Raw genomic sequence first — 24707 nt, 5'->3', positions numbered from 1 at the left:
TATAGGGGTCAGGGAGGGCTCCAGAGAGGGGGTGATGCTGTGGCAGGGCTTTGATGGATGAGTAGGAATTTGGTGAGGTCTCTGTGAGGGTCAAGGAGGGTAATTCTAATCAAGTCATTCAGTCAGTCCTTTGTTCATTCATTCATGCACACTTACTGAGTCCTGGGATGCCCAGTAAATAGGGCAGAGCCCCCAAGTGCCTTGTTGTCCTCAGGTGGCCCTCAGCACCCCTCACCCCTGGGGTATATAACCCCAGGGCTCTGTGGCTCTCTGGCTTCCCCAGGGCAGTGCTGGGGGCTTGGACATTGAGGCTCTGGTGTCAGGAAAGGAGAAAGGAACAGGATGATGGCACCTGGCCCTTTGCAGGGAGAGCTAGGCCGTCCTTCACAGAGCCCTGGGTGACCTGGGCTTTCCCACCTCATGGCCTTCATTGGGTCTGTGCCTCTCCACACACACACCCGGCAGCTGAAAGGCAGACAGACCCTTCACAGGCTTGAGGACAAGAGCTGCCTGGCTTGGAGGCAGGGCCCAGCAAGAGGCTCTCCCAAAATGCGTCCCTGGCTTTCGGAACAAGGCATGGCTGGGCCAAGACGCGGAAGGAGAAACTGCTAGCAGCTTGGCTGAGCCTCAGTTTCCTTCTCTGCATCAGCACGCTCAGGGTTGATGAGACAAGAAGTGTGGGTCTATTCTCAGCGGGAGCTGGTGGGGTTCAGCCCTGCCTCCTGCTGTGAGACGGGATCAGGTTACTCCGCCTCCTCACCTGGTCCTTCTGATTTCCTTCCAGGTGTCTGCGGTGTGGCTGTGGGCTACCCCCTGGACACGGTGAAGGTACGGCAAGAGGCAGGCCTCCGCCGTCCATCCAAAGGCCCCTGGCTGGGATTAGGCTGCCCTCCGAGTCTCCTGCATCCACCTGTGGCCAGAGACCTTTCTGGCTTGCTAACCAGACCAGCCCTCCCCACGCTCCTCAGGACTATGTCAGCCCCTCTTCTCATCTGTGCCTCAGGTTTCTTGTCTTACACGGGGCTCCTGATCCCTGCTCTGCCCACAGTCAGCACGCACATGACCTTCAAGGCGTTGGCTCGTCCCCTCCCCCAGGCCTACTGACCTTGCCGTCGGCCACCTCTTCCTGAAGTCCGCTTCTCTCACAGGTCAAGATCCAGACAGAGCCCAAGTACAGGGGCATCTGGCACTGCGTCTGGGACACATACCGCCAAGAGCGGGTAGGCCGGGGCCCAGGGAAATGGGCAGGAGTATGTCAGGGCCTCAGACCCCAGGCCTGCCACTCCCAACCAGCCAGGGGGTGCTGAAGCCATCTGAGCTCAGCTCTGTCACCTTCCAAATGGCAATGATTGTACCAACCTGCTGGGTTTCTCTGAGGACGAGAGCCAGGCGTCTGGCACATAGGAGGTGCTCAGAATGAGGTCCTGCCTTCAGGAGAGGGTCCACAGGTGGCATCCGGGGCCTTTCAGGGTCAGAGGGGTACCCCGAGTGTTTGCATTTCTATCCCCTCCAGGCTGGGCATCCCTTGAAAGCCGTGCTGGGTGGAGCTGTGAGGTGTCCCCAGCGTCCAGCTGAGAGAGCAGTCCAGAGGAGGGACTCGGGGATACTTACCAGCCCCCTCGGCCCAGGGCCCCTCTGGGCGGCCCCCTTCCCGGCTGGGCCTCTGGCCTGACTCGGGCCCTCGGGTCCCGTCTGTCCACCCGCCAGGTGCGGGGCTTCTACCGAGGCCTGTCGCTGCCCGTGTGCACCGTGTCCCTGGTCTCGTCCGTGTCTTTCGGGACCTACCACCACTGCCTGGCGCACATCTGCCGATTTCGCTACGGCAGCCCTGAGGCCAAGCCTGCCAAGCCCGACATCACGCTGTCAGGATTTGCTTCTGGCCTGGTCCGCGTGAGTGGGGTGGGGGGCGGGGGGGCCTCAGGACTGCGGGGTCGGGAGAGGCCGAGAGAGCCGCCCAAGAGGCCACCCAGCCCTGCAGAGGGGGACATGGAGGCTTGGGGCAGGGCAGAGACTGGAGGAGGGCCAGGGGGCTGTGGGTGAGGGCCCAGCTGGTTCTCGTTAGCTGAGTGACCTTGGGCAAGCTAGGGAGCCTCTCGGAGCTTCTGTCTCTTCATTCGTAAGAGGCGTGGCGAAGACCCAGTAAGGTTATGAGTGCAGAGCCCCCTGTCAGCACGGAGTCTGACAGGTATGAGCACCCACAGAATGGCAGCCAGTATTATTGGTGATATTATGTTACTTAGTCATGTTATTAAATGCATTTAGTATTGTACTATTCTTACACTAAGTACTTATATTAATCACATAGTACATGGATGTCATTCCCATATTAATTATGTGATAAATACTCCCACGAACCCGAGTCACAGACACTTAGCCAACACCTCTGGTGTGCCGGGCCCGCTCCGTGCCCGCGGCCTGCGCGGCAGAAGCAAGCACCAGCTGTGAACCCTGCCGCCCTGGGACGGGTGGGCCAGCCCGGGGCCACAGGAGGCCAAGGCCAAGGGGCGGCGCCCTCTTACCCCTGCTCCTTCCGCGGCAGGTGTTCCTCACCTCGCCCACTGAGGTGGCCAAGGTCCGCCTGCAGACGCAGACGCAGGCCCAGCAGCGGCGCCCCTCGGCCTCGTGGCCCTCGGCTGCGCCCCCCATGTGTCCGGCGCCCCCTGCGTGCTCGGTGCCCGGGCCCAAGTACCGAGGGCCACTGCACTGTCTGGCCACGGTGGCCCGTGAGGAGGGGCTGCGGGGCCTCTACAAGGGCAGCTCGGCCCTGCTCTTCCGGGACGGCCACTCCTTCGCCACCTACTTCCTGTCCTACGCCATCCTCTGCGAGCAGCTCACCCCCACGGGCCACAGCCAGCCAGGTGAGCGCGGCCCGGGGCCGGGCGAGCGGGGCCGGGGGAGCAGGCGTGGATGCGGTCGTGCCAGATCCGGGCGCCACGGAGCCTCCCGGGGTGGGAACGTCCGTGCCCAGCGCACGGGGAGTCGGGACGGACCCGCCGTGTGGCTTTGTACAGGTCACATCGGTGGTGCGCGCCCCGGGCTCCGTTCCGGGGTCCCCGCTTGGCCTCCTCTGTGTCCCCGGCTGGCGTGCGGCTGAGGCGCTCGCGGCTCTCTCCCTGCAGATGTCTTGGGCGTGCTGGTGGCCGGGGGCTGCGCCGGGGTCCTGGCCTGGACCGTGGCCACCCCCATGGACGTGATCAAGTCACGCCTGCAGGCGGACGGGCAGGGCCAGCGGCGCTACCGGGGCCTTCTGCACTGCGTGGTGACCAGCGTGCGGGCGGAGGGGCCGCGGGTCCTCTTCAAGGGGCTGACGCTCAACTGCTGCCGTGCCTTCCCCGTCAACATGGTGGTCTTTGTCGCCTACGAAGCCGTGCTGAGGCTCATCCGGGGCCTGTCCACGTAGCCAGTCCCGACGCCCCAGGGGCCGACCCACCGGCAGCTTCCCGAGGTCCTCGTGGCTGCAGGGGCGCAGGAGAGCGTCGGGGTCTGGGCCCCACGGAGCCGCTGCCCAGGACGGCCCAGCCTCCCCGAACCCCGAGTCAGCCGTGCTCGGGGCTTCGCCTGCCCGGCTACGGACCACAAGGAGGTGGAGGGGCCCGTCTGCCAGCAGCCTGGGGGTGGCCTGAGGGTCACACGAGCCAGGGAGGAGTGGGCCTCTTGGATGAGGACATCCGTCACACGGAGTCATTTGAGCATGTATGTCATTGGAGTTCCAGCTTCCCTGTCACCCCTCCCTGCCGCCCGCCCGCGTCTTCAGAGCACCCCTGCGCCTCCATCCAGTCCCTCGGCCGCCCTCCCTGCCAGGCCCCCCCGACCCCCCGCTCAGCTCTCCTCGGCTGCTTAGTGAGCTCCTGGGCACCGGCCCGCTCGCTCCCCTGCACCAGGCTGCTCAGAGAGGGCACTGACCGGACGGCCATGGCCAGCGTGCTGCCAGACCTGCTCACGCCCTTGCCCGGCTGGGAGATCCCCGAGACTCAGCGGGGAGCTGTTGACAATAAAGCGTCTTTGAGCATGCTCAGTGGTGCTGCTCCGTGGTCTGTGGGGTGGGCGATCAGCTTATCCTCAGAGGCCCAGCCCTCCAGACCTGTGTGGCCAGTGTTCCCACTATGCAGATGGGCACACTGAGGCCCAGCACTCTGGCTGGCTCCACTCCCTCGGCCTTTGGGGCGCTGAACCCTGCCACGGGAAGCCACTCAGCCTTCAGCATGAGGCTTGCTCTCCTCACCACCCCCATCCCAAACCCAGCCCTGTCTGAGCGAACCTGGGTTCCAGCCAGCTGCCCTGGCCCGTGTTGCCGGACATTTGGCCTGGAGGAGGGAGGGAGGGTGGTGTATCCTGAACACTGCTGGGTGCCAGGTCCCTTACACGGGTCATCACAACAGGTTGACCCCAGGTGAGCAAACAGCTCAGAGAGGGAACTGGGCCTGCCCACTGTGGCAGGGGTGACGGTGGTGGTGGTGGTGGGGGGGAGACTCGCACCTGCATTTCTGAAGTCCTCTTGTTGGCACCACACGACTTCCAGGCACGGGGGACCATCAGGGGCCAGAGCTCAGGTAAAGCCGGCCAACACCTGCCTCGATTTTCCTCACTCACAGACACTAGCCTTGACCATGTCTTTGGACCGAGACCTCTTGTGTTCTGGAAACTTTCCCAGAACACATGGGCGGACCCTCCCGTCCCAGTCCACTCCTGTCATACTGACCCAAGTATTTCCTTACGCTCAGTGCTCTCCACCAGAAACGCCCTTCCCCTCCTCTGCCTGGCTGAGTCTGCATCCCAGGCATCACCTCCTTCAGGAAGCTCTCCCAGCCTGACCACTAGGCTGCTTATTAGGCTCCCACGGGGCCCTGGCTCCTTGTTTTGGTCACTCATCTGCCCCCGACCCCTGACACCCCACTCCACCCACATGTCTGATTTGGATTCTATCCAGCACAGGGCCTGGCACACAGTAGGTGCTCAGGGGGTGTGGAAGGAAGGAAGTCCTGCCCTAGATTCCAGGGAGTTCATCCAGCTTCAAGTGAAGGATGCTAGCGTTCTAGCCAGGTGCTAGGAAAAGGGTACCAGCTAACAAAAGGTTGATAATTCATCAAAACCCTGGACCCCATGTCCACTTGGCAAGAAGAGCACTAGTACCCATTTGCTTGGGCCTTGGGAAGAGAGTTACTGGCAGTAACTCAGCCCTGCCAGTCACAGCTGGGGAGCGTGGGGACTCAGTCACTGAGCCGATGGCCCCGCCCACGTTGGCCAAATGGCTTTGCAGGAAGGCCTGGTCCCAGGTCCTTGTGCTCTCTAGGTGACAAGGTCCTTTGGAGGGCCGACCCAACCCCCTCTTTTAGAAACGGGCAAGAGAAGGAGGGCCCAGCTGTGTCTTCCCATCAACCGTGGCCGCCTTAACGAAGTCCAGGCTGCACCTGAAATTTCAAGTGGGCGATAAAGGGTGGTGTCCCCAGGGTTCCCACAGCCGACGGGAGAATCATGGGCCTCTGGGAAGGGCCAAGGGGCACAGAACTCCCTGGGAGAGCTGCACCTGTCGGATGGCAGGGAGCCCCCTTCTTTGTTCTCATCCTGGACTGTGTGCTCCCTGCTCCCAGCTCCCTGCTGTGCCCTGTCCCTGGCCCCGGCTCAGCTGCGATCCCCACAGCCGGGAGCTCCTCTGGCAGGAGTCCCCACGCCACAGGAGCTGCGACCTGACCTCCTGCCAACACCTGCCGGGCTATTGCACCTGTCCATCCTAACCTGGGGGATCCCCTTAAACCTGCTTTTTTAGAAAAATGTGGGGGTGGAAGCGGCTGTGGCCCTTACCAGCAGTGACCACTGGGGGAGGCACCTGACCTCTGACCCAGGGTACTGCTCCCAAGACCCCAGCATGAGGTACGGTTGCTCTTCTCCTAGAGGGGCGGGGCTGGGGGTCCCCAGAGGTTGGGTGGCCTGCCCGAAGTCGCAGCCCGTGTGGAGGAGCAGTCCCGACGGTGATGCGCACTCCCGCCCTGGTGCTCTGCCGCCCTGGGGACGTCACATAAGACCCCTCGTTTTAGCCACTCAGTGCACCTGTGATTATGGGTGCAAGGGAGCGACAAGACGGCAGTAGCCGTGGAGACCACAGCCAGCCAGGCGGGCGGGGCGGGGTGCTCTGGCCAGGGGGTGTCGAGGCCAGGGGAGGAGACGGGTGAGTTTGTCCTGCACGCTGGTACCCCAGCAGCTCCCAGGGTGGGACCCTCATTTGTGAGACGGCCCCTCTATGTGGACACAGCAAATAAGAGGCAGGCTCTGTCACAAACTCGCTGTGTGGCCTTGGACAAGTGACACTGCCCTCTCTTAAGCCTCAATATCTGCACCTGCAAGTGAGGTTGGGCGGGTAGAGGGAGCCCGGGGCTCCATCCTGGCAGGGCCGGTGCCCTGGGCCTCAGGCGGCCGGGCGGCTCAGCTTCAGCCCAGCCCGTGTGTGCGGAGGACGGCTGCTCGTGCCGAGACATCCCTGCTGGGCGGCTGGAGGTGTCCCATGAGGTCTGAGGGCCAGCAGCAGGCCACTGGCTAAGGCCTCCTGGGAGCCTGCCTCTCATCTCGGGGCCACAGGGGCTTCCAGGCTGTCTCTCCACTCCACGTCACCCCCCGGTGACCCTGTGGACACGAGGGCCACCCTCGCAGGGGCCGCAGCGCTCGGCAGCAGGTGCAGCACCCCTCCCTGGGCCTGGAACAGGTTTGCTCCCTCCTCGAACCCCAGACAGAGCACAGTGACAAGGCAGGACCGAAGGAAGTTTATTCACGCCAACGAGTGACATGAGGGAGTGGACCCTACACCTCCAGAAAGCCAGACCCCTCAACCCAGGGCCTTCCCTGAGATAGGTCTTCCACTTTTCCAAACTACACAGGGTGCACGGTTCACCAGGCCTCCCGTGGACGTGCCGCTCAGGGCTGCCACGCGCTCTCTAGCTACGTCCACCTGCCCCAGGGCACTGCTCTGTGCAGACAGACTTCCACGGCAGTCAAGTGTCAAAACAAAAGCATCTGCAAAGACAACAGACCCCTCAGCATCCGGCACACGCAGCGTGAAGCGGCCACTGGCTTTCAGGGCGGAGTGTCAAGGATTATTTGGTGGAAGGAAGTATTAGAACGCTCAGGACAAAGCATGATTTCTGGAGTGCGGTGCATGCATGGTCTGGAGTGTGCTAAGTGAACCGGACTCTCGCCCACAGAAGACTCAATTTAATAAAACTCGGCCAACTTGGGCCAATATTCAATGTGAAAAGCAGCTTTCAAGCTGCGAGCTCTCTTAGCCAAACGTAGAGCAAAGCTTTCAGCTGACAATTCTTCTTTTAAATTTTTTTGGACACGGGCTGAAATACATCTGTGCTCATTAAACTTTCCCACGTAGACTTTTCAAAGCACGCTTTAATTTATGCTACTGCTGTTCTGATTCCAGGTATGCAGACAGACTCCATACTCTTTCCCAGGGCAGGTCTGAAGGGTGTGGGGAACGGCAGCAGCTGTCCTGTGGACTGGACAGGCCGGCCCGTGGACGTGCAGCCCAAGGTCCCACACGTGGGGGCTGCTCTGTGGGAGAGACTCCAGCTGGACTGTTGGACCGTGAAACATTAGCCGGCACCCATTCACCCCAAGGGTTTTGCCCCCAAGAGACAGAAAGGAGGACGGGGAAAAACAGTACACACACACACAGGGCTTCCAGATACCAGGCCAGTAATTACCGTGTGACAGAGCCTACAGGTGGTGCGGATTTGACTGGGCTGGAATTATTGGTAAATTACATCTCTTTATAAGCGCATATAAAAGGAGTTACTGGAAGTCGTAGGACAGCTTCCGGGGAGTCATGAACTCTTTCACTATCTCGTCTGTGACCTCCTTGCGCCTGGCCTGGTGCTCGGCGATCAAGGGCTGCAGAACCTCGATGAGCGTCTTCTTGAGCTCACCGGTGAGCATGTCGCCGCTGGTGTAATCCTGCCCGGAAGGAGACAGACCACGGTGACAAGCAGCCCCTCCTGCCTGGGCACCGCACGCCTCTGGGCGCCAGCCCCGCCCGCAGCCCCCATGCAGAGCCCAGCGCAGGGGTGGCGCCCGGAAGTCCAAGGACCCTGCACCTTAAACAACGCTTTCTTAACATGCCGTGACTTGCCACTCACCGCCCCCCGCTCCGAGCTCCACGGCCGCCCGCCCGCCCGCCCTGGCAGCTCCTGGTCAGCATCCCGTGCTGTACAGTCTGTTCTGGACTTTTCGCCACAATCAGCTTTAAACACGTTTGTACGGAGACTTCTTTCTTGGTCAGAATTACTTCCGTGGAAGAGATTCTGAGGACTGGAAAACCCGACGCAGAGGCTACAGGTACTGTTCGGGCTCTTCCGACTTCTCACCAAACTGCTGCCGAGAGGCCGTGCCAAGACCCTTGCCTCACCTGGGTGAGCCTCGAAGCCCCGCTAACTCGGTGGGGCACTGTCTGCACCTGACTCTGTCCTGCTCGACTTTACTGGTCCGTGGTGTCCAGGAAGGGGAGGCCGCGGTGGGTCACCACCACACTGCAGTGTGTGCTTTCCTCTGCGGACTATCTGTCACCAGGCTTCTTGGCGCATGGCTAAGGGCAGTGGACCTCCTCAGTTTTCACCTCGTCTCAGCTGAGGGCCTGCTCCCCAAGGCCCAGCCCTGAGGGGCTCCGGCCACCCTAAGCCCGGCTGCCAGGCCCCCCATGTCCCGTGTGAGAGCACTGGGGGCCGGCTGGACCCTGCAGCCTGTGGGCTCACCTTCCTGATCTGCTCGAGCTTGTCATCGTCCTCGAGGAAGAAGGTCAGGTACATGAAGGACACGTCCACGTCACAGTTGCCCCCGAACTGCCTGTGTTCCTCGACGGTGTCTCTGCCCCCAGAAAACGCGTGCTTGTTGACCTGCGGCGGCAAGAGCACAGGACGCTGGTCGGGTCGGGCCACCCCGCGTGGGGAAGGTGGCTGGGAGCCGCGGGTGGCACTGGGGCCGGGGCTCACAGTCGGGGTGGGGAGGAGCCCCACAAATAGCTCCAGACTGTCCGTCAAGCCCGGTCCCCAGTGAGGCCAACTGAAGAGAGGGGGGAGAGGAGGGTAGGTTAGCTCTCAACCCCCCACCCCCACAAAACACAGCACAGAGCTGGGAAAGCCAAAGTGCCGCCCGTGCTGAAACGTGGGGGAAGTGTCCGTAGGTGAGGGATGGACACAAGCGCCTTCGAGTGACAGCCAACCCGGGAAGGGCGCTGCCACCTTCTCCGCCGTGGAAGGGGGCATGGGGGCCACAAGAATGGGGCTCGAAGGGGGGAGCAGAGCCAGGAGACACGCGGAGGGAGACAGCGCCTGCAGCCAGCCCCACCTACAAATATGCAGTTTCCGGAGCTGAAAAAAGACTCAGAAACTAGCACAACGGTTTTTGGAATCACTGAAGATAATCTTGGAGAAATCAGGGCCAAAAAGCGAGAGAAGAAAAGCCAGAAAGGACAAAGTCTCCTCAACCTTCCCACCGGCATGTGCGACCCACTATGTACAAATGTCACCCTATTTTTCTTTTCCGGGGGAAAGGGTGGGTAGAGCTGATGGTTCCTAGGTTGAGATGCTTACTCCTCCTCCCCAGGACCACAGGGCAGATTACTAACAGGACGCTCAGGGGCCCATGGACAAGCAGCAGGCGGACACCGGGGGCAGAGGCTGTCCGGCCGCGGGGAGCAGCACCCGCTCTGCCCTACCCCCCCCCAACCGCGTGAAGGGGAAGTGCTGGGGGTGGGCGGATTAAAGGCAAATACGTGTTCATCTTCCCTCTCCTTCATAAAAAAAGAGCAAGTTGTAAAATAACATCAACGTCAGCAAACTGCACCAACCATGGAAACGACAAAACAAACAGGAAAAGAAAGCACTAGGACTGGGTTCTCCTGAGCTCTGGTGCCCTCGGGCAGGCGCTGGGGGTTTGATGGCGCAGCGGGGCGGCTCCTGCCCGCACGGCCTCTGCCTGTGCTCAGACTCGCAGTCCAAGCCAGGTCACTGATGGGCCCCAGGGAAGGCACTCCAGTGCCAGGAAGAAAGTCTTGAGAACAGAGCTTCCCAGGCTCCAAGGGCTGGTTTAAAGGCTATCCAAGGGCCTTGGGACAGTTCCCAATCCTCGTCTGAGAGCAAGATGAGGAAAGGTGTGTCTGCTGCACGTTTTCCAAGACGCACGGGTGCTGCGGCCACCCACGCACTCCTCCCTGGGCAGGCCCGCGTCCCATGATGGCACGCACATGTGCCATGAACAGTGGACGTCACCACGATCGCACCATTTGATCCCCAACAACCCAATGACCCTGTATTGCTTTCTCCACCTCCCAGGTGAAAACCTGCCGTATGTGGCAGTGAATGGCAGAGCCAGGCTGACCGTTCCTGGGACGCCAGGCTTCTGACAGTGGCTTACGTTTGCCTGGTGTTGGGACTGGCCAGGCCTCGGTGCGGCCGGGGCTGTGCTCAAGGGAAACCAACAGGAAAATGGGCTTGGGCTGGGGTGGAGAACAGCCTTGGTTGTGGGGACCAGAATGCAGGGGTCAGGATCCAAAATGACAGAAGCAAGTGAGATGTATCCAAACCAGTGTGATGTGGTGTAAAAGGAAACTATGCCTGGCGAGGGTGTCTCGGTTAAGGCCATGGGAGCCTTCTTCAGCCGCCACACTCCAAGAACCAGTGCGCCCTGCCTGCTCCAAGCCCGCAGGGCGGGAGGGCCTGTGCGGGGCCACTGAGCCGCGGCCCTGGAGCCTGAGGCCAGCTCTGGGCGGGCGCACTACAGGGTTAACGTTAAAGGGGTCTCGTGATCAGAAATCACAAGTGGGCGGCCAGGCTGGCAAAGTGCGTTACAGACAGTCGTCCCAGAAGAGGAGGTTCCACACTCCAAGGCTGCCTGCAGGAGGGACTGATTTGGCGGGCTCTGGCAGGGCCCATGGGACAGCCTGGGGAAGGCCTGTTTTGGCCTATCCTGCAAAGGAGCTCACCAACTCTTCATTTGGAACTAAAGTCTTAAATCTGGGCTGCACTTGACAGTTTACACTTTTTGCACGTGATCCCACGTACGCCTTGTCTCAAGCCTATGAAGTCAGCACAGCTGCTCTGACTTCACAAATGTCTCAGTTGGACGGCAAGGTCACCTGCCAATGACAGCGAAGTGGCAGGACACGGACAACCTGGGGTTCCCGACTCTAGGCCACGGGAGGGCCCGCGCAACGGGGGAGCTGGGTTCTGGTCCCAACCCCACCACTCCCCAGCTGTGTGGACGTAGGAAGCTGCCTGGTCCCTCTGAGTCTGGGTTTCCTTGCCTACAAGATGACCATGGCCTCCCGGGTGGTTGGTAGGACTCAGTGAGATCACACGGGTGAGCACGCGGCAGGAGATGACGCAACCAAGCTGCTGTGTGCCCCGCATGGCTACTGCTGTTCTCAGGGGCGCTGGAGCAGATCCCCGCCCTTGGCTGGGGTGGAGGTGGATTCTGGAATGGAAGGTGGGTGTGGGGACCGAGAACGACGGCCTGGCCTGACCTTGTCCTGCCCCACAGGCCGCTCACAACCCTCGGGGCCTCTGCAGCTGTGTGCTTCCTGACCTCATGCTCACTGCCCACCCAGCCCTCAGGGCCTTTGCTGGTCCCTAAGCGAATGAAAAATGCCTTGGACCCAAAAATGACTTCTTTAAAACGATGTACTAAATGCACTAAAACTAAAAAACCAAGCAAAATGCCTTCTCTTCTGGAGAGAAGAGGACCCTCCCTCCCACTTCTGTACTCCACGCTTTAAAACTTTCAGCCAGTACTGAAAGGGCAAGAAAAAGCCCTGAATATACCAGCTTCCAACAGAGGCTGGTAGAGTTGGCGGTGGCTATTTCCTGGAAGAGGGTTTGGACATTAAGGGTTTCCCCATTGTTAACCAGAACCCGCTAGGGAGTCTGGAAGGGCTGGGGGCCAGCGGTGACTCAGAGGGTTGCATTACACGCCTCAGATACGGATCTGGTCACTCCTGCTATAAACTTCCCACCCGCAAACACACACTGGATTCCAAATAAAATGTCAACAGCTTCGTGGGACAGTGAGGGGGGTGTATCTATATTGGCAATTCAGCCCAAGAGAGAAGCAGGGCCCTGGGAAAGAAAAAAGCTCAGATTCCTAATTCTCATTTCTTTGGTGACTTGACAAATACTTGCTGATGCCTGCTGCATGATAGGATGGACACGACTGTCCTGTTGAAGGGCCCCCACCGGTTCCCAGTCTCCATGAGAACGTACGGCCCCTACACCCCACCCTGGCCAAACTGGTCATCCTCTCTGGCTGTCATCCCTCTAAAGGCACTCACCGCTATTTCCCCGGGAGAAATAAAGCCAGAAAACATAAAGCACCTGGTCCACCTGCTGGACTACGGCTGCTGCTTGGAAAGGTACTAGAATATGTTCTATCATTTACTTTAAAGAAAACCGCATGGGGCGCTTGGGCGGCTGTCGGTGAAGCGGCTGCCTTCAGCTCAGGTCATGATCTCAGGCTCCTGGGATTGAGCCCCGAGCGTCCGGCTCCCTGCTCAGTGGGGAGCCGGCTTCTCCCTCTCCCCCTGCCCCTTCTTCCACTCATGCTCTCTCTCTCGCTCTCACTCTCTTTCAAATAAATAGATAAAATCTTAAAGAAGAAAAAAAAGAAAAAAAAAAAGAAAACTGCCACGACTTTGCTTCCAGAGCAGAGCACTGGTGAGAAAAGCAGAGAAGAAAAAAAGAGAAGAAATATTCAAAGTTTTGCCTAAATAAAAGGGCACAGACAGAACAAGCTCATCTGGTGTTGGCAACGGGGACAGGCCGCCTCGAGGTTGCAGGCAGCAGCAGTTACTGACCCTGGAACCCAGCGCTGTGGGGAGGACGCTGGAAGGACGGTCCTGCCATGTGTGCGCATGCCTGCGAGTGTGAGTGTGAGTGTGAGTGTGTCCCGGGCGCGTCTGCTCCGTGTGCACAGGCTGCCCCCCGCCCCGGATGGTGCTCACCTTGGTCTTGATCTGCTTGGCGGTGTCCGTGAGGAAGATGGAGGAGTTGGGGTCGCTGGCGCTCATCTTGGTCTGGGCCCCCTGCAGGGCGGGGAAGAAAGTGGAGTGCAGCAGGGCTGGCTTCGGGTAGCCGATCCTGGGGGCGACGTCTCTCGTCATCCTGAAGTAAGGATCCTGTGGGGCGAGAGGGGCCTCTGAGGAAGCTGGCAGAAATGGGCTGGCTGTCAGCCCGTGAACAACGCCTCCGCGGCCTCCATGGGATGCTCCCAGCTCCCAAGTAGCTTACAGGACTGCCCCGGCCCAACACCTCTTAAAACCTCCTTTCCCATCAGAGTGCAGCGCCCCAGACCGATAAACGCCTCGCTCTGCCTCCTGACCTGGTCGATGGCACAGGGGATGAGGCACTGGATGTCTGCCCTGTCTCGGAAGATCTGAGGGAATGAGTTGCTGAAGGAGGGAGCAGCCTGGATGGCAGGAAAGCTGATCTTCCCTGAAAGTGTGAACAATATATTTTTACACACGACATCGACTCCTGTTCTGGTTAATTCAGCCAGCAAAAGGGATGAGCATGAACAAGCATTCTCCCCTTTAGAAAAGTGATCATCACTCAAGAGAACCTGAAGCCACAGAAGGGTAGGGAGGAGAGACAAATCTACAGTCCCAGTGTGCATCTCTTTTCTCGTTTTCTCAGTTTCCCACCGCATTTCTGTGGTGACTGCACACTACCCAGTTTTTCTCCTTACATTTTCCGTCACTTGGGTGGTTGTTAAGTATGTTCTATCCTGTAAGCGTGCTGGGGAGTGTTTAGGCAGTCTCTACCCATGGACACATAGACTGTTCCTCACCTTTAATCATTACAGGTTAAGACACCCTGGTACCTAAAACTGCTCTCAATACCTTGGATGTTGCTGTTAACACTGCTACTGCTTAGACCCACACAAGGCGTCCAAGGGCCCTGACCTTGGGTGACCTCCGACAAGCGGTCCGGGCCAGCCCCCGCCAGCCGTGCCGCGTGGGCACACTCACGCTGCCACCACCACCAGCGCCGGGTGTACATGTACGTACAAACACACACACACACACATGCGCGCACACACACACGGCAGGGGCGGCCATTCCCTGCCTGTGGGCGCCGGGCTATGCTCGGGGCCTTCCCCGGGCTCGTCTACTGCTCACAACTCGACCTAACAGTGCCACGCGGCCCCCCATTACCAGCGGGCACTTGCAGGCTCAGACCGTCGGCACAGCCCGCCAAAGCTAATACCCAGCAAGCAGCTGGCCGGGCCAGGATTCAAACCCGGGCGCCTGGCAGCACAGTGTGCGCAGCTAGTCGTAGGTCTACTGTCTCTTCCCTGGGACATCCTCCCATGAGATGCTGGCATTCCGAGGATAAATACCCTTTCAAAAGCACAGGGTTTATGCCCCAATTGTCAGGAATGCATCTGACTGGAACATTAAAGAAAAGGGTCTTGCTCATGTGAAAAGCCTCCCAGTGAGGCCTCTCCATGGCGTTTCTGCACTTGTCCCTGAAGGTCCCCTCACTGCCAGGGCCCCGGGCCATGGCCCCCTCCCAGCAGGACAAACTCTCCCATGCGGCACCTGCAGGCACAACCTGGGATGCTGGCCTGGGCTCGCGGCTGCTTGGCCTGGAGCTGTGCCCCAGAAACGAAGTAGGGGAGGGGATCAGGAGACCCACAAGTCTCAGGGATCAATTCTTAGCTTCAGGAGCTAAGGGTCTAGAAGGAGAAGGCCAATGCATCTGACGGCATGGAAGTATGTGGAAAGGGACACGAGTGTGAGTGCAGGGGGCCGAGCCATGGAAGGACAGTGAGGGTGGGCAGGGTGGGCTCCATGGGGCCTCTGGGCAAGCCCGTCCTCCTGCGGGGGAAGCGGAGGCTCCTGGCCTTGACCAGAGGTGCCCACACGGGCAGGGGAACTCTAGTTATCCCCACCCTTCTCCTCCTTTCTTCTAGGCCTCTCAGTGGGTGACTGAGGGGTGACAGACGCTCTCCTGAAGTGCAGCCCCGACGCCCAGAAGCGGGGCCACAGGCATCGCACCAGCTCCTCTGGCTCCTGGGGAGACCTGCCTATGGGCTCACTGTGGGGAGGTGAGGGGCCGATGCTGCCACCAGAGAGGCCACAGCGAGCTCCTTACCGATGGAGTCACTGTCAGTGAAACCGAAAATGCCTTTCACTTGGTTGAAGGTAACGTGCTTCTGAATCTTCACCACGTTCTTGTAGAAGCCTGGGCTCATCCTGCAAAGACAATCAGAATCAAACCGCAGGTTCAGAGGGCGGCCTCCCGCTGAGGCCAAAGCTGCAGAGGGTGAAGCCTGAGCATGCAGGTGCGGGCTGAGGACACACACTGGGCAGCATGGTGCCCAGGGGCATCTGCAGGTAAAGAGAGCTGCGGCAGGCCGGGCGGAGCTGCCAGAGAAGTGTGGAAAGCTGTGTGAGACCGACGCCAGAGGACGGGAGGACAAGGCAAGAACACAACACGTTCAGAGTCAGGGGGTGACGTGGAGCGCTGAAACTCTGCCCGGGTCAGTGGTCAAGCGTGCTGCACAGCTTCCAGCCTGGGAGCCCTGAGGCGCGTTCCTGTGAGACAGACTCTGTTCTGTGTTGTGGGAGACTGTCTGCACCTTGCTGCCAGAGACTGTCTGCAGAGAAACCAACCGGTCCAGCCACCACGGCCCCGTCCACTGTCGGCAGCCATGCTGTCTGGGTGGGATGACCCCATGCCCAGCAATAGGGCTGGGCCACAGTGGCTGCTTCAAGCAACCGATGCTCTCTCCTGGATGGTGAGGCATGTGGATATGAGGCCTGGAGCTGTGGCAGCCATTCTGCTACCAGAGGGACCCAGGCTGAGGATGAAGCAATTACAGGAGGGGGCAGAACCCAGAGGGACTTCTTACATGGCATCTCTAATATGCTCAGCAACTCTACTCTCCACCATACCAGGTGTCAGGCCCCACAAAGACGGAACGGGACAAAACGGGAGAGCTAATGTTTACTATGTGTTCACGTTATGTAGCAGGAGCTGTGCTAAGTGCCGGACACAGGTTAACACCACTCAAGTCCCCTTCAAAGTAGTAGCTTCACCTCCCCTTTCCTGGTAAAGACCGAGGCTCTGAGAGGTTAAGGGTCATGTCACAGATCCCAGTGATTACACGAGCTGGGATCCAAACCCAGGCTCCTCTGGCCACAATGCCTATGCTTTCCTTACCACATCTCGCAGCTTCTGAAAGAGTTTAAGATGTCTCTCCTTGGATGGAGAACTCCTGAATGTCTCCGGGCAGACGGCAGGGGCCGGGCTAGGGTGTGAGAAATGCAGGGGCCCTGGCTGCCTGGCTGGGGGGCAGCCACGAGGCAGGGAGGACTGCAAAGGCCCCGCACCAGGGGTTGTACTGAGTTGAGCAGAGTCCCACTCAGGAGCAGGAGAGGGACTGGGGAGACAGCGACCTTCACTTGGCCCCAGGGCACTGGTCAGGGGTGGGGGTGGGGAGTGTGTTAAAGAGAGAGGACACGCCAGGGACCCGGCATCATGCAAAGTGCTCCCGACACGGGTGCTCCCTGGAATGCTCAAGGAATACCTACTGCATGAATGAGCGGGCTGAGCAAGCAGGCAGAGAGCAAGTAACTCAGGTGCCCATCACAGAGCAAACGGTGGTCAGGATGTGAGCCCAGGCAGAGCACGCTGACAGACCCCTTCGCTAGACTGCCTCTCACTAGTACGAAACCCCCGACTTACAGGATAACGGAGGCTCAGAGAATGTAAGGGCTTGCCCAAAGGAACCACACCAACCAGGAGCAGAGCTGGGTCTGGAACACCAGCTCTCAGATTCCCAGGGCAGTGTCTTTCCATCCCTCACGGCTCCTGGCAGAAAGGCCTCTCTGGGCCTACACGCAGGGCCAGAAATATACGTGGGGACAGGGTGTCTGGAGCCAACTTGCCTGCATTGGGCTTCTTTCCCCACGGGGCCCTCGCCAGTTCGCTCCCACCCAAAGAGAGGGTGGAGGCTGGCGTGGTTGTAGTTTCAGCTCCTGAAGACCAGGAAGGAGCTTTGTTAAATCAAAGCTCTGGATTTTGAGTTCCATTTCAAGGGGAAAAAAAAAAAAAGCTGAACTTGTTAAAAAAACACACAAAAAACTCTTAAAGGGAATAAGACATTTGGAAACAGGGTTTAACTTTTAAAACTTCTCTCCTGACTTTGGGTTCCACCTCAGAGGCTTTCCGAGAAGCAACAGCACAGACTCTCTGAGCTACACGTTGTGTGGGTTCTCAGCTCTACCTCGAGCTCACGAAGAGAAAGGAAGCTCCTCTGAGCCAAGTGGAGGACGCCCAGGTGCGGTCAGCCGACAGGCCGGGCCAGTCGCCTTGGGCCCCACGTACTCTCAGAATGTGCCGAGAGCGGGGTGGGGCATGCGGTGGCCCCCTCACCTGCACTGTTCAAAAGTTCACCCCCCTTCACGCGCCTACCACGTGTTCATCCTTGAGGATACAGGGGGTGTCTGCTTCTGCCCCACCAGCACCTCGGTCCAGCAAGGCAGGGACTCCGCTTGGGTCACTGCTGGGTTCTCAGGGCCTAGGAGGGCATCAGCCACAGAGAGCGCTCCGTGACTATTTGTTTTACTCACCCAGCAGAACAGGGCCACCCCTCACTCTGTACCAGGTGCGGCCGAGGTGGAGCCTGGGGTGCTGGGGGGCACATCTGAATCGGACTGTGGGAGGGACAGCTCCCAGGAGGAGGTGATGCTTGCCCGTGCGTTTGGAGATGGCATCAGACTCCTCTGCGCTGGGACAGGGAGGTCAGGAGAGGGGCGGGAACTCTGGGGGCTGTGGAACTGCAGTGTCCCACCTCGCTGGAGGTGGCAGTGACTGATGCTGGAGAGTAACACGGGCCAAATCCCTGAGGGGCCCGTGAGCTAAATGGAAAGTGAGCACTTCATCCTGATGATGACAGAGTGGAAGAGGCGCGGGGTGGGGAGCGACAAGAGAGCTTTACGGAGAGCGCTGGCTGCTGGGGGACCGAGGCCGTGAGGGGCTGCCATGGGAGGCAAGAGGCAGCACCCGAGGATGCGGTGGCTGGGCAGCTGCCACCCCGGCCTGGCGCTAAGAAGAGCAGCAGGACGCAGGGTGTGGCTAAGCGCTCGAGCAGGTGAATCAGGTCCTTTTAAGGAACGAGGGGAAGAGGTATAAAAAAAGCACCATGAAAATTACAATAATGATGACACCTAAGGTCTCATGTAACCCTATTTCGTGGACCAGGTTTGCTGAGACTCATGACCATTAAACAGAGGTGCCAGGGCTCGAACCCGGGTCTGTTTCCTTCCTTCGAAGCTCATGTTTCCTCAAGGACACCACAATGCCTCCATGCCCACAGAGAAGTGATTTTAAAAATCTCACAGGTAAAATTAGAAAGTTATGAATTCATTTACTAGTTGGTAGAAAGGCCAGACTTCTTATCAAGGCAACTATTTCTGTGGATATAAAGTCACCACTCGGATGTAGTCCTCAAGGGGACATTCTGGGGAAATGGTAATAAGCAAGCACCTCTGCACTCAGCGTGAACACAGTCCATCCTGTGCTTCTACCGCACCCTGTCCTGGGCTAGTATAACGAACCCTCAGGGACAGGGGCCACACCCCTACCATTCCTTGGGGACTGCCAGTGCCTTGGGGGGAGCACTACATCTCAGGTGCTCAGGAAGTACTTGCTGAGTATTTCTTACTGGGACACTTGACCGAGTCTTATTTTTCTAACACAGTTCTTGGTAGTCATTTGGGATGAAGAAGACCTCAGAAGTTTCAATTCAGGGGCACCTGGGTGGCTCAGACGGTTAAGCGTCTGCCTTCGGCTCAGGTCATGATCTCAGGGTCCTGGAATCGAGTCCTGCATCGGGCCCCCTGCTCAGCGGGGAGTCTGCTTCTCCCTGTGCCTGCCACTCCCCCCCTGCTTGTGCTCACTCTCTATTTCTCTCTCTGACAAATAAATAAAATCTGGAAAAAAAAAATTTCAATACAAGGATTTTCCGAATGCAATATTTCTGAAAGAACTGGATCGTGAGGGGACTGTGTGTGAGTCTTTTCTCTTCGAGGAAAAAGGCACGCCAAGAAAGAGAAAGACCCTAACCCAGCAAACTGACTGTCCTTGGAGAGAAACTACAATTCTGTCTCAAGCTGGGGATGGAAGCCTCAGCTGGTGAGCAAGACCAAGAAACCATATCCTGACGTTTCATAAAGGAAGGAAAACATTCCCCAGATCTTAAGACCATTTCAGATGTGTCTGACTTGGCTGTGGCCGCGAGGAGCTGCTGTCTCCATCTGCTTCTCTAGAAGGCAGCCGGGCACCCTCTCCTTACCCCATGTAGTCGAGGTCAGAGAAGATGAAAGTCTTGTTGATGTCAAAGCCGCAGGCAATGATGTCCTTGGCGTTCTCCACGGCATAGCCATAGGCCTGGTCCAGGGTCAGGTCTTTCCACAGGTACTTCTCGTCATCCGTCATCTGGATGACCAACGGCACGTTGAACACATCCTGCAGCCACCTAGGAGATGCATGGGAAGAAGGCTGCCGTCCCATCTCCTGTTCTGCATCCGAACACACGGTTCCTACTGAGAGTGTATGTCAAACCTTTCTTGTCTACGCAATCACACAGTCTTATGCTGTGGAGCTGCTATTTTGCAGGCTGGCGATCGTTTTAGGGTACGTGTAAACGAAGGCTCCGGGAGGGACTGCTACGGTCACAGGGAGAGGGACAGGAGGAAACGGGCTGGCTGACTCCAAAGCCGGGCTCGCTCCATCACGCCACACTTTCTAACGTGACACCGGGAACAGAGCGAACAAGCCACAACGGCACCAGTCCCCGCATACGTTGTTTAACAAACACAAACGAGGACTGTCCTGTCATTCTGACATGGTTTATAAGCAACATTCCTGATTCGCTAATAAAAGGGAGAAAAGGCATACAATTCAATACTTACTTTGTGAAAATAAATGGGATGAGGTGACCTACATGCATTGCTTCGGAAGAGGGGCCCCTGCCCGTATACAGATAAAATGGCTTCTTATTTTCATAGGCATCAAGAATTTGGTTCATATCTCTAAAGGACAAAGGAAAAAAGGAAATGGTGTGATTTTCTGAGACAAACACTAAGGCACTACTGATCACTTGGAGAAGACAGAGAAAACACAACACAATGATTAGAGTTTGTTACCCTTGGTGCCCATATGAGAAAAATGACAGGAAACTTCTACTGATATGATTTCTCTCTCCCGTGATTGTTTTAAAAGTATAAGACACGCAGGTCTGGAATAAAAGAGGGATACGGCTGGGCAGCCAATGGAACCCCTTAGGGAACTTCAAATACCAATGTCCACACACCATCTGCTTTACACCTTTCCTGGGAACGACACCAAGCCAACACTACACAATCCTTGGTCAGAACCCCTAGCCCCGAGACTCTGGAGACCCAGACTGGGGAGACTGCAGGGTTCCACACAGTCCTGACTCAGGGAGGGGAGTGAGGAAGACCTCCTGGGAGTGTGGAGGGGAAGTCCCTAGCTGAAAATCTCATTTGGGCTTCCTCAGCCAGGCTGGGACCAAGTGTCTTCAGCTGGGAGTCATTCTGGACTCATCCGCCTTCCCCAAGGACTGGGGTCCACGGATGATGCACATGAAGGGTTCTCCTTCCTGGTCATATTACATCTACCTGGGTCCCACCTTCAGAGATTCTGATTCAGTGGGTCTGGGGTGATGTCTGGGAATCTGTATTTTTAAAAAGCTCCCTCAGGGATCGCAATGTTCACCAGGGTGTGAAACCACTACTCTAGGGTGTAAATGTTCTTTGTTTCTCCACAAAGTGTCCCAAAGTAAAAGAGGACCTTTCCCAGGGGTCTGGGTAGGAGACCCCACACGAGTATTCTAAAAAGTGACTCCTCCTTATACCCCAAACCAAGGGTTAACAGTGCTTCTCTCTGGGCTCATGGGATTATGGGAATTGTTTCTTTGTGTTGAGCTTTTTTTTTTTTTTACCTCCAGGGACCAATCATACACTGCTTTTGAAATAAGGAAAGAAGAAAAAAACCTTAATTTTGGAAGAAAAAAGCCCTTCTTTGGTTCTCAAAATTAACCAAATCAAACTTTTACGGGTTTATAGGAAAGAAAAAAATGCAGCTGTCCCACAAGCTGTTCTTCAAGTCTCTGACAGCCCCACCATGCGTTGCCCTGGGAGCAAGGTGCTCTCAAGCAGTGCAGGGAATGGACTGAGGCTCGCTCTCTGAGCTCAGCTTTGTGAGGATGGTTTCCAGCAGGTGAGGGAGCCTACTCAAAGCCCATCTAATTCCCTACTTTACAGATGATAAAATTAGACAGATGGGCATTCTCAAATCTGAGAATGGCCAAAAGCTGCAAGTCCTATGACGCCCTAAGCCAAGAGCCTACAGGGTTACTATACTGAAGTAAATAAAGTAAGGCACACGGGCAACAAGAACTGCAAAGTGCTAAGATTAAAAAAAAATTTTTTTTAAAGATTTTATTTGAGACAGAGTGAGAGAGAAGGAGCAAGGGGAGGGGCAGAAGGAGAGGGGATAAGCAGACTCCCTGCTAAGCGGGGAGCCCGATGCGGGGCTGGATCCCAGGACCCTGAGATCATGACCTGAGCTGAAGGCAGATGCTTAACTGAGTCATCCAGGCGCCCCAAGATAAAAAGTTTTGATTTAAGATCAACAAAATTGGTAAACTTGAGCTAAAGTGACCAAGAGGGAAAAAAACAGTGAAGACTCTGCCAAAGTCAAGAATGAAAAAGGAACATTACTACGGATTTTACAGGAATAAAAAGGATTACAAAGGAATACTAAGAACAAGTGTATGCCCACGTATTAGATAACCTTGATGAAAAAGACCAATTTCTGGAGAGAAACAACTAGCAAACCGACTCCAAAAGAAAAAGAAAATCTGAATGGATCTATAACAAGCAAAGAAACTGAAGTAGTATTCAAAAAACGACCCACAAAGAAAAGCCTGGGACCAGATGGCTTCATGATGAATTCTATCAAATATTAGAAAACAATTAACAGGGGTGCCTGGGTGGCACAGTCGGTTAAGCATCTGACTTGATTTTGGCTCAGGTCACGATCTTGGGGTCCTGGGGTTGGGTCCCTTGTCAGGCTCAGCGGGGAATCTGCTTGTCCCTCTCCCTCTGCTCCTCCCCCCGGCTCGCGCTCTCTCCATCTCTAAATTTAATGGATAATCTTAAAAAAAAAATTTTTTTTTTTAACAATCCTTCACAAACCCTTCCAAAAAAATTGAAGAGGGAATACTGCAAACTCATTCCGAGGCCAGGATTATCCTGACACCCCAAGCAAAGACATCAACAGAAAACTATAGACCCTTATGAATACAGACACAAACATCCTCAGCAATTCACAGACCAAATCCAGCAACATATAAAAAGGATGATACACCATGACCAAGTGGGGTTTGTCCCAGGCTTGCAAAGTTGGTTCAACATACAAAAATGCATCAATGTGATATGCTGTATTAAATTAACAGAAGACAAAAACCACATGATTATCTTAACAGATGCAGAAAAAGATTTTGACAAAATCCAATACCTTTCATGATAAAAAATACTCAATGAACTAAGAAGAAAAGGAAACTTCCTAAGCATAATGAAGGGCATTTATGGAAAACCCATAGCTAATGGTGGAAGAGTGACTTTCCCCTAGATCAGGAATAAGACAAGGATGCCCACTCTTACCACTCCTATTCAACACTGTACTAGAAGTTCCAGCCAGAGCAATTAGGCAAGAAAAAAGAAATCCAAATTGTAAAGGAAGGAGTAAAATTATCTTCATTCTTAGGTGACATGATTCTACATATAGAAAATTCTATAGAATCCTCAAAAAAAGAAAAAAACCTACTAGGGCTAATAAATGAAGTAAAGCTGCAGGATATAGGATCAACAGACAAAAGTCAGTTGTATTTCTATAGAGTAGTGAGATAATTGTGATTTATAAGAAATATATATTTGGTCTTTGTCACAGAGCTCCTAAAATTCATGGAATTTCCTAAGTGATAAGAGGCATGAATGTCACATTCATATAACAAAGCCCCTTTCAACCACACATGAGTTTATGTTAATAAGGTGACTTTTAGAAAGTCCCTAAGTAACCTAAGGATGGAGACTGGTTGCCAGGGGAACCAACCCTAATTAGAAGTTGGTACTTATCAGTCCCAATCCCCTCAAAAGGAGATTGAGCTTAATCACTAATGATCATTCCTATGTAATGAAGCCTCCATAAAACACCAAAAGGATGTGGTCTGGAGAGCTTCCGGTTGGTGAACATATAAAGAACGATTATAACTTAATAATGAAAAAACAAACAACTTAATTAAAAAGCAGGTAAAAGATCAGAATAGATATTCTCCACCAAAGAATATATAAAAATAGGCAGGAGGGCCCTGCCCTTGAGTGGCTCAGTCAGTTAAGTGTCTGACTCTTGGTTTCAGTTCAGCCCTGCATTGGGCTCCACACTCAGCAGGGAGTTTGCTTGAGATTCTCTTTCCCCCTTTCTCTTTCCCTCTGCCCCTCCACCTGTTTGCTCTCCCTCTCTCAAATAATAAATAAATCTTAAAAAAAAAAAAATAGGCACAGGGTGCCTGGGTGGCCTAGTTGGCTGAGCGGCTGCCTTCGGCTCGGGTCGTGGTCCAGGGTCCTGGGATTGAGCCCCGTGTTGGGCTCCCTACTCAGTGGGGAGTCTGCTTCTCCTTCTCCCTGTTGCTCCCCTTGCTTGTGCTCTCTCTCGCGCTCACTCACTCTCCCTCTCAAATAAGTAAGTAAAGTCTTAAAAAAAAAATAAGGTGGGGGCGGCAGGTGGGAGGGAAAAGCATATATAAAAGTAGCCAATGAGCACATGAAAAGATGTTCAATGTCATGAGTCATTAGGGAAATATAAACACAATGAATAACCAAGTCATACCTACTAGAATGGCTATAAAAAACAAAGTAGGAAATAGTAAGTGTTGGTGAGGGTGTGACCTGGGACCCTTGTCTGTGCATTGTTGGTGGGGATGCAAAGTGACAGTCACCGTGGACAGCTGTTTGGCAGTTCCTCAGAAAATTCTAGAGCTACCTTACGATGCAGCAATTCTGTTCCCACCAAGAGAAATGAAAACACATGTCCACACAGAAACTTGTACACAAATGTTCAGAGTAGCATTACTGAGAACCAAAAAGTGAATAACCCAAATGCCCAGCAACTGGTGAATGGATAAACAAAAAGTGGGGCGCTATCTATTCAGTGGAACACTATTCAGGTATAAAAGGGAGGGTAGTACGAACACACGCCACCACATGGCGGAACCTTGAACACACGATGGTTGCCAGTGGTGGTGGTGCGTGGAGGGGGGTCTGGGGGAGTGACTGCTCATGGGGACAAGGGTTTCTTCCTGGCGTAGTGTGAATGTTCTGGAATTAGACAGTGGTGGTAATGGTTGCACAACCATATGAATATATTAAAGACCACTTTAAAAATGTGAATTGTATACTTTAAAAACGTGAATTAAATCTTAAGATAAAAAACTTTGACGATATTCTGTCCAGAAAGAGGGCTGAGCAGGGTCCGGAGTTTTCTGCATACGGAACTTGAAGTGTTCCGGCAGGCTGCCAAGTTCTGTCCCGTGTGTGCTCTCCTGTAACTGTACAGAGCAAGCAGGACAGA

The 24707-nt window shown here is 55.7% G+C and overlaps 3 protein-coding genes across 4 annotated transcripts in view; 2 read left to right on the top strand and 1 right to left on the bottom strand.

The window, feature by feature from the left end:
• Positions 1-306: 306 nt before the first annotated feature.
• Positions 307-3121, top strand: LOC118002199 (solute carrier family 25 member 47-like). Its single transcript, XM_034992513.1, has 4 exons — positions 307-828; positions 1149-1220; positions 1708-1890; positions 2540-3121. Exons 1-4 carry the CDS (start codon positions 664-666, stop codon positions 3092-3094), a joined length of 975 nt encoding a protein of 324 aa, XP_034848404.1. The 5' UTR covers positions 307-663; the 3' UTR covers positions 3095-3121.
• SLC25A47 (solute carrier family 25 member 47) lies at positions 3116-3438 on the top strand (the record flags this gene model as incomplete). The annotated part of the gene is made up of 1 exon (XM_034992980.1): positions 3116-3438. A coding segment is annotated over one exon (285 nt), but the record flags the coding sequence as incomplete, so codon positions are not given.
• Positions 3439-6732: 3294 nt separating this feature from the next.
• WARS1 (tryptophanyl-tRNA synthetase 1) overlaps positions 6733-24707 on the bottom strand; it is a 31549-nt gene continuing 13574 nt past the window's right edge. For both annotated transcript variants that reach the window (XM_034992512.1, XM_034992511.1), the window contains exons 5-11: positions 19967-20086; positions 19348-19530; positions 15141-15241; positions 13363-13475; positions 12986-13159; positions 8745-8885; positions 6733-7950 (exon numbers count right to left, since the gene is read on the bottom strand). In XM_034992512.1, the coding sequence (XP_034848403.1) occupies positions 7789-7950; positions 8745-8885; positions 12986-13159; positions 13363-13475; positions 15141-15241; positions 19348-19530; positions 19967-20086 (994 nt within the window). In that variant the 3' untranslated portion in view covers positions 6733-7788. The remainder of the gene's footprint in view (positions 7951-8744; positions 8886-12985; positions 13160-13362; positions 13476-15140; positions 15242-19347; positions 19531-19966; positions 20087-24707) is intronic.

The sequence above is a fragment of the Mirounga leonina genome, unplaced genomic scaffold, assembly GCF_011800145.1.
Source record: "Mirounga leonina isolate KUSES-001 unplaced genomic scaffold, KU_Mleo_1.0 Mir_82, whole genome shotgun sequence".
In the NCBI taxonomy this organism is placed as follows: domain Eukaryota; kingdom Metazoa; phylum Chordata; class Mammalia; order Carnivora; family Phocidae; genus Mirounga; species Mirounga leonina.
Note: the sequence above shows the minus strand (reverse complement) of the source record. Positions and strands in the feature narration are given on the sequence as shown.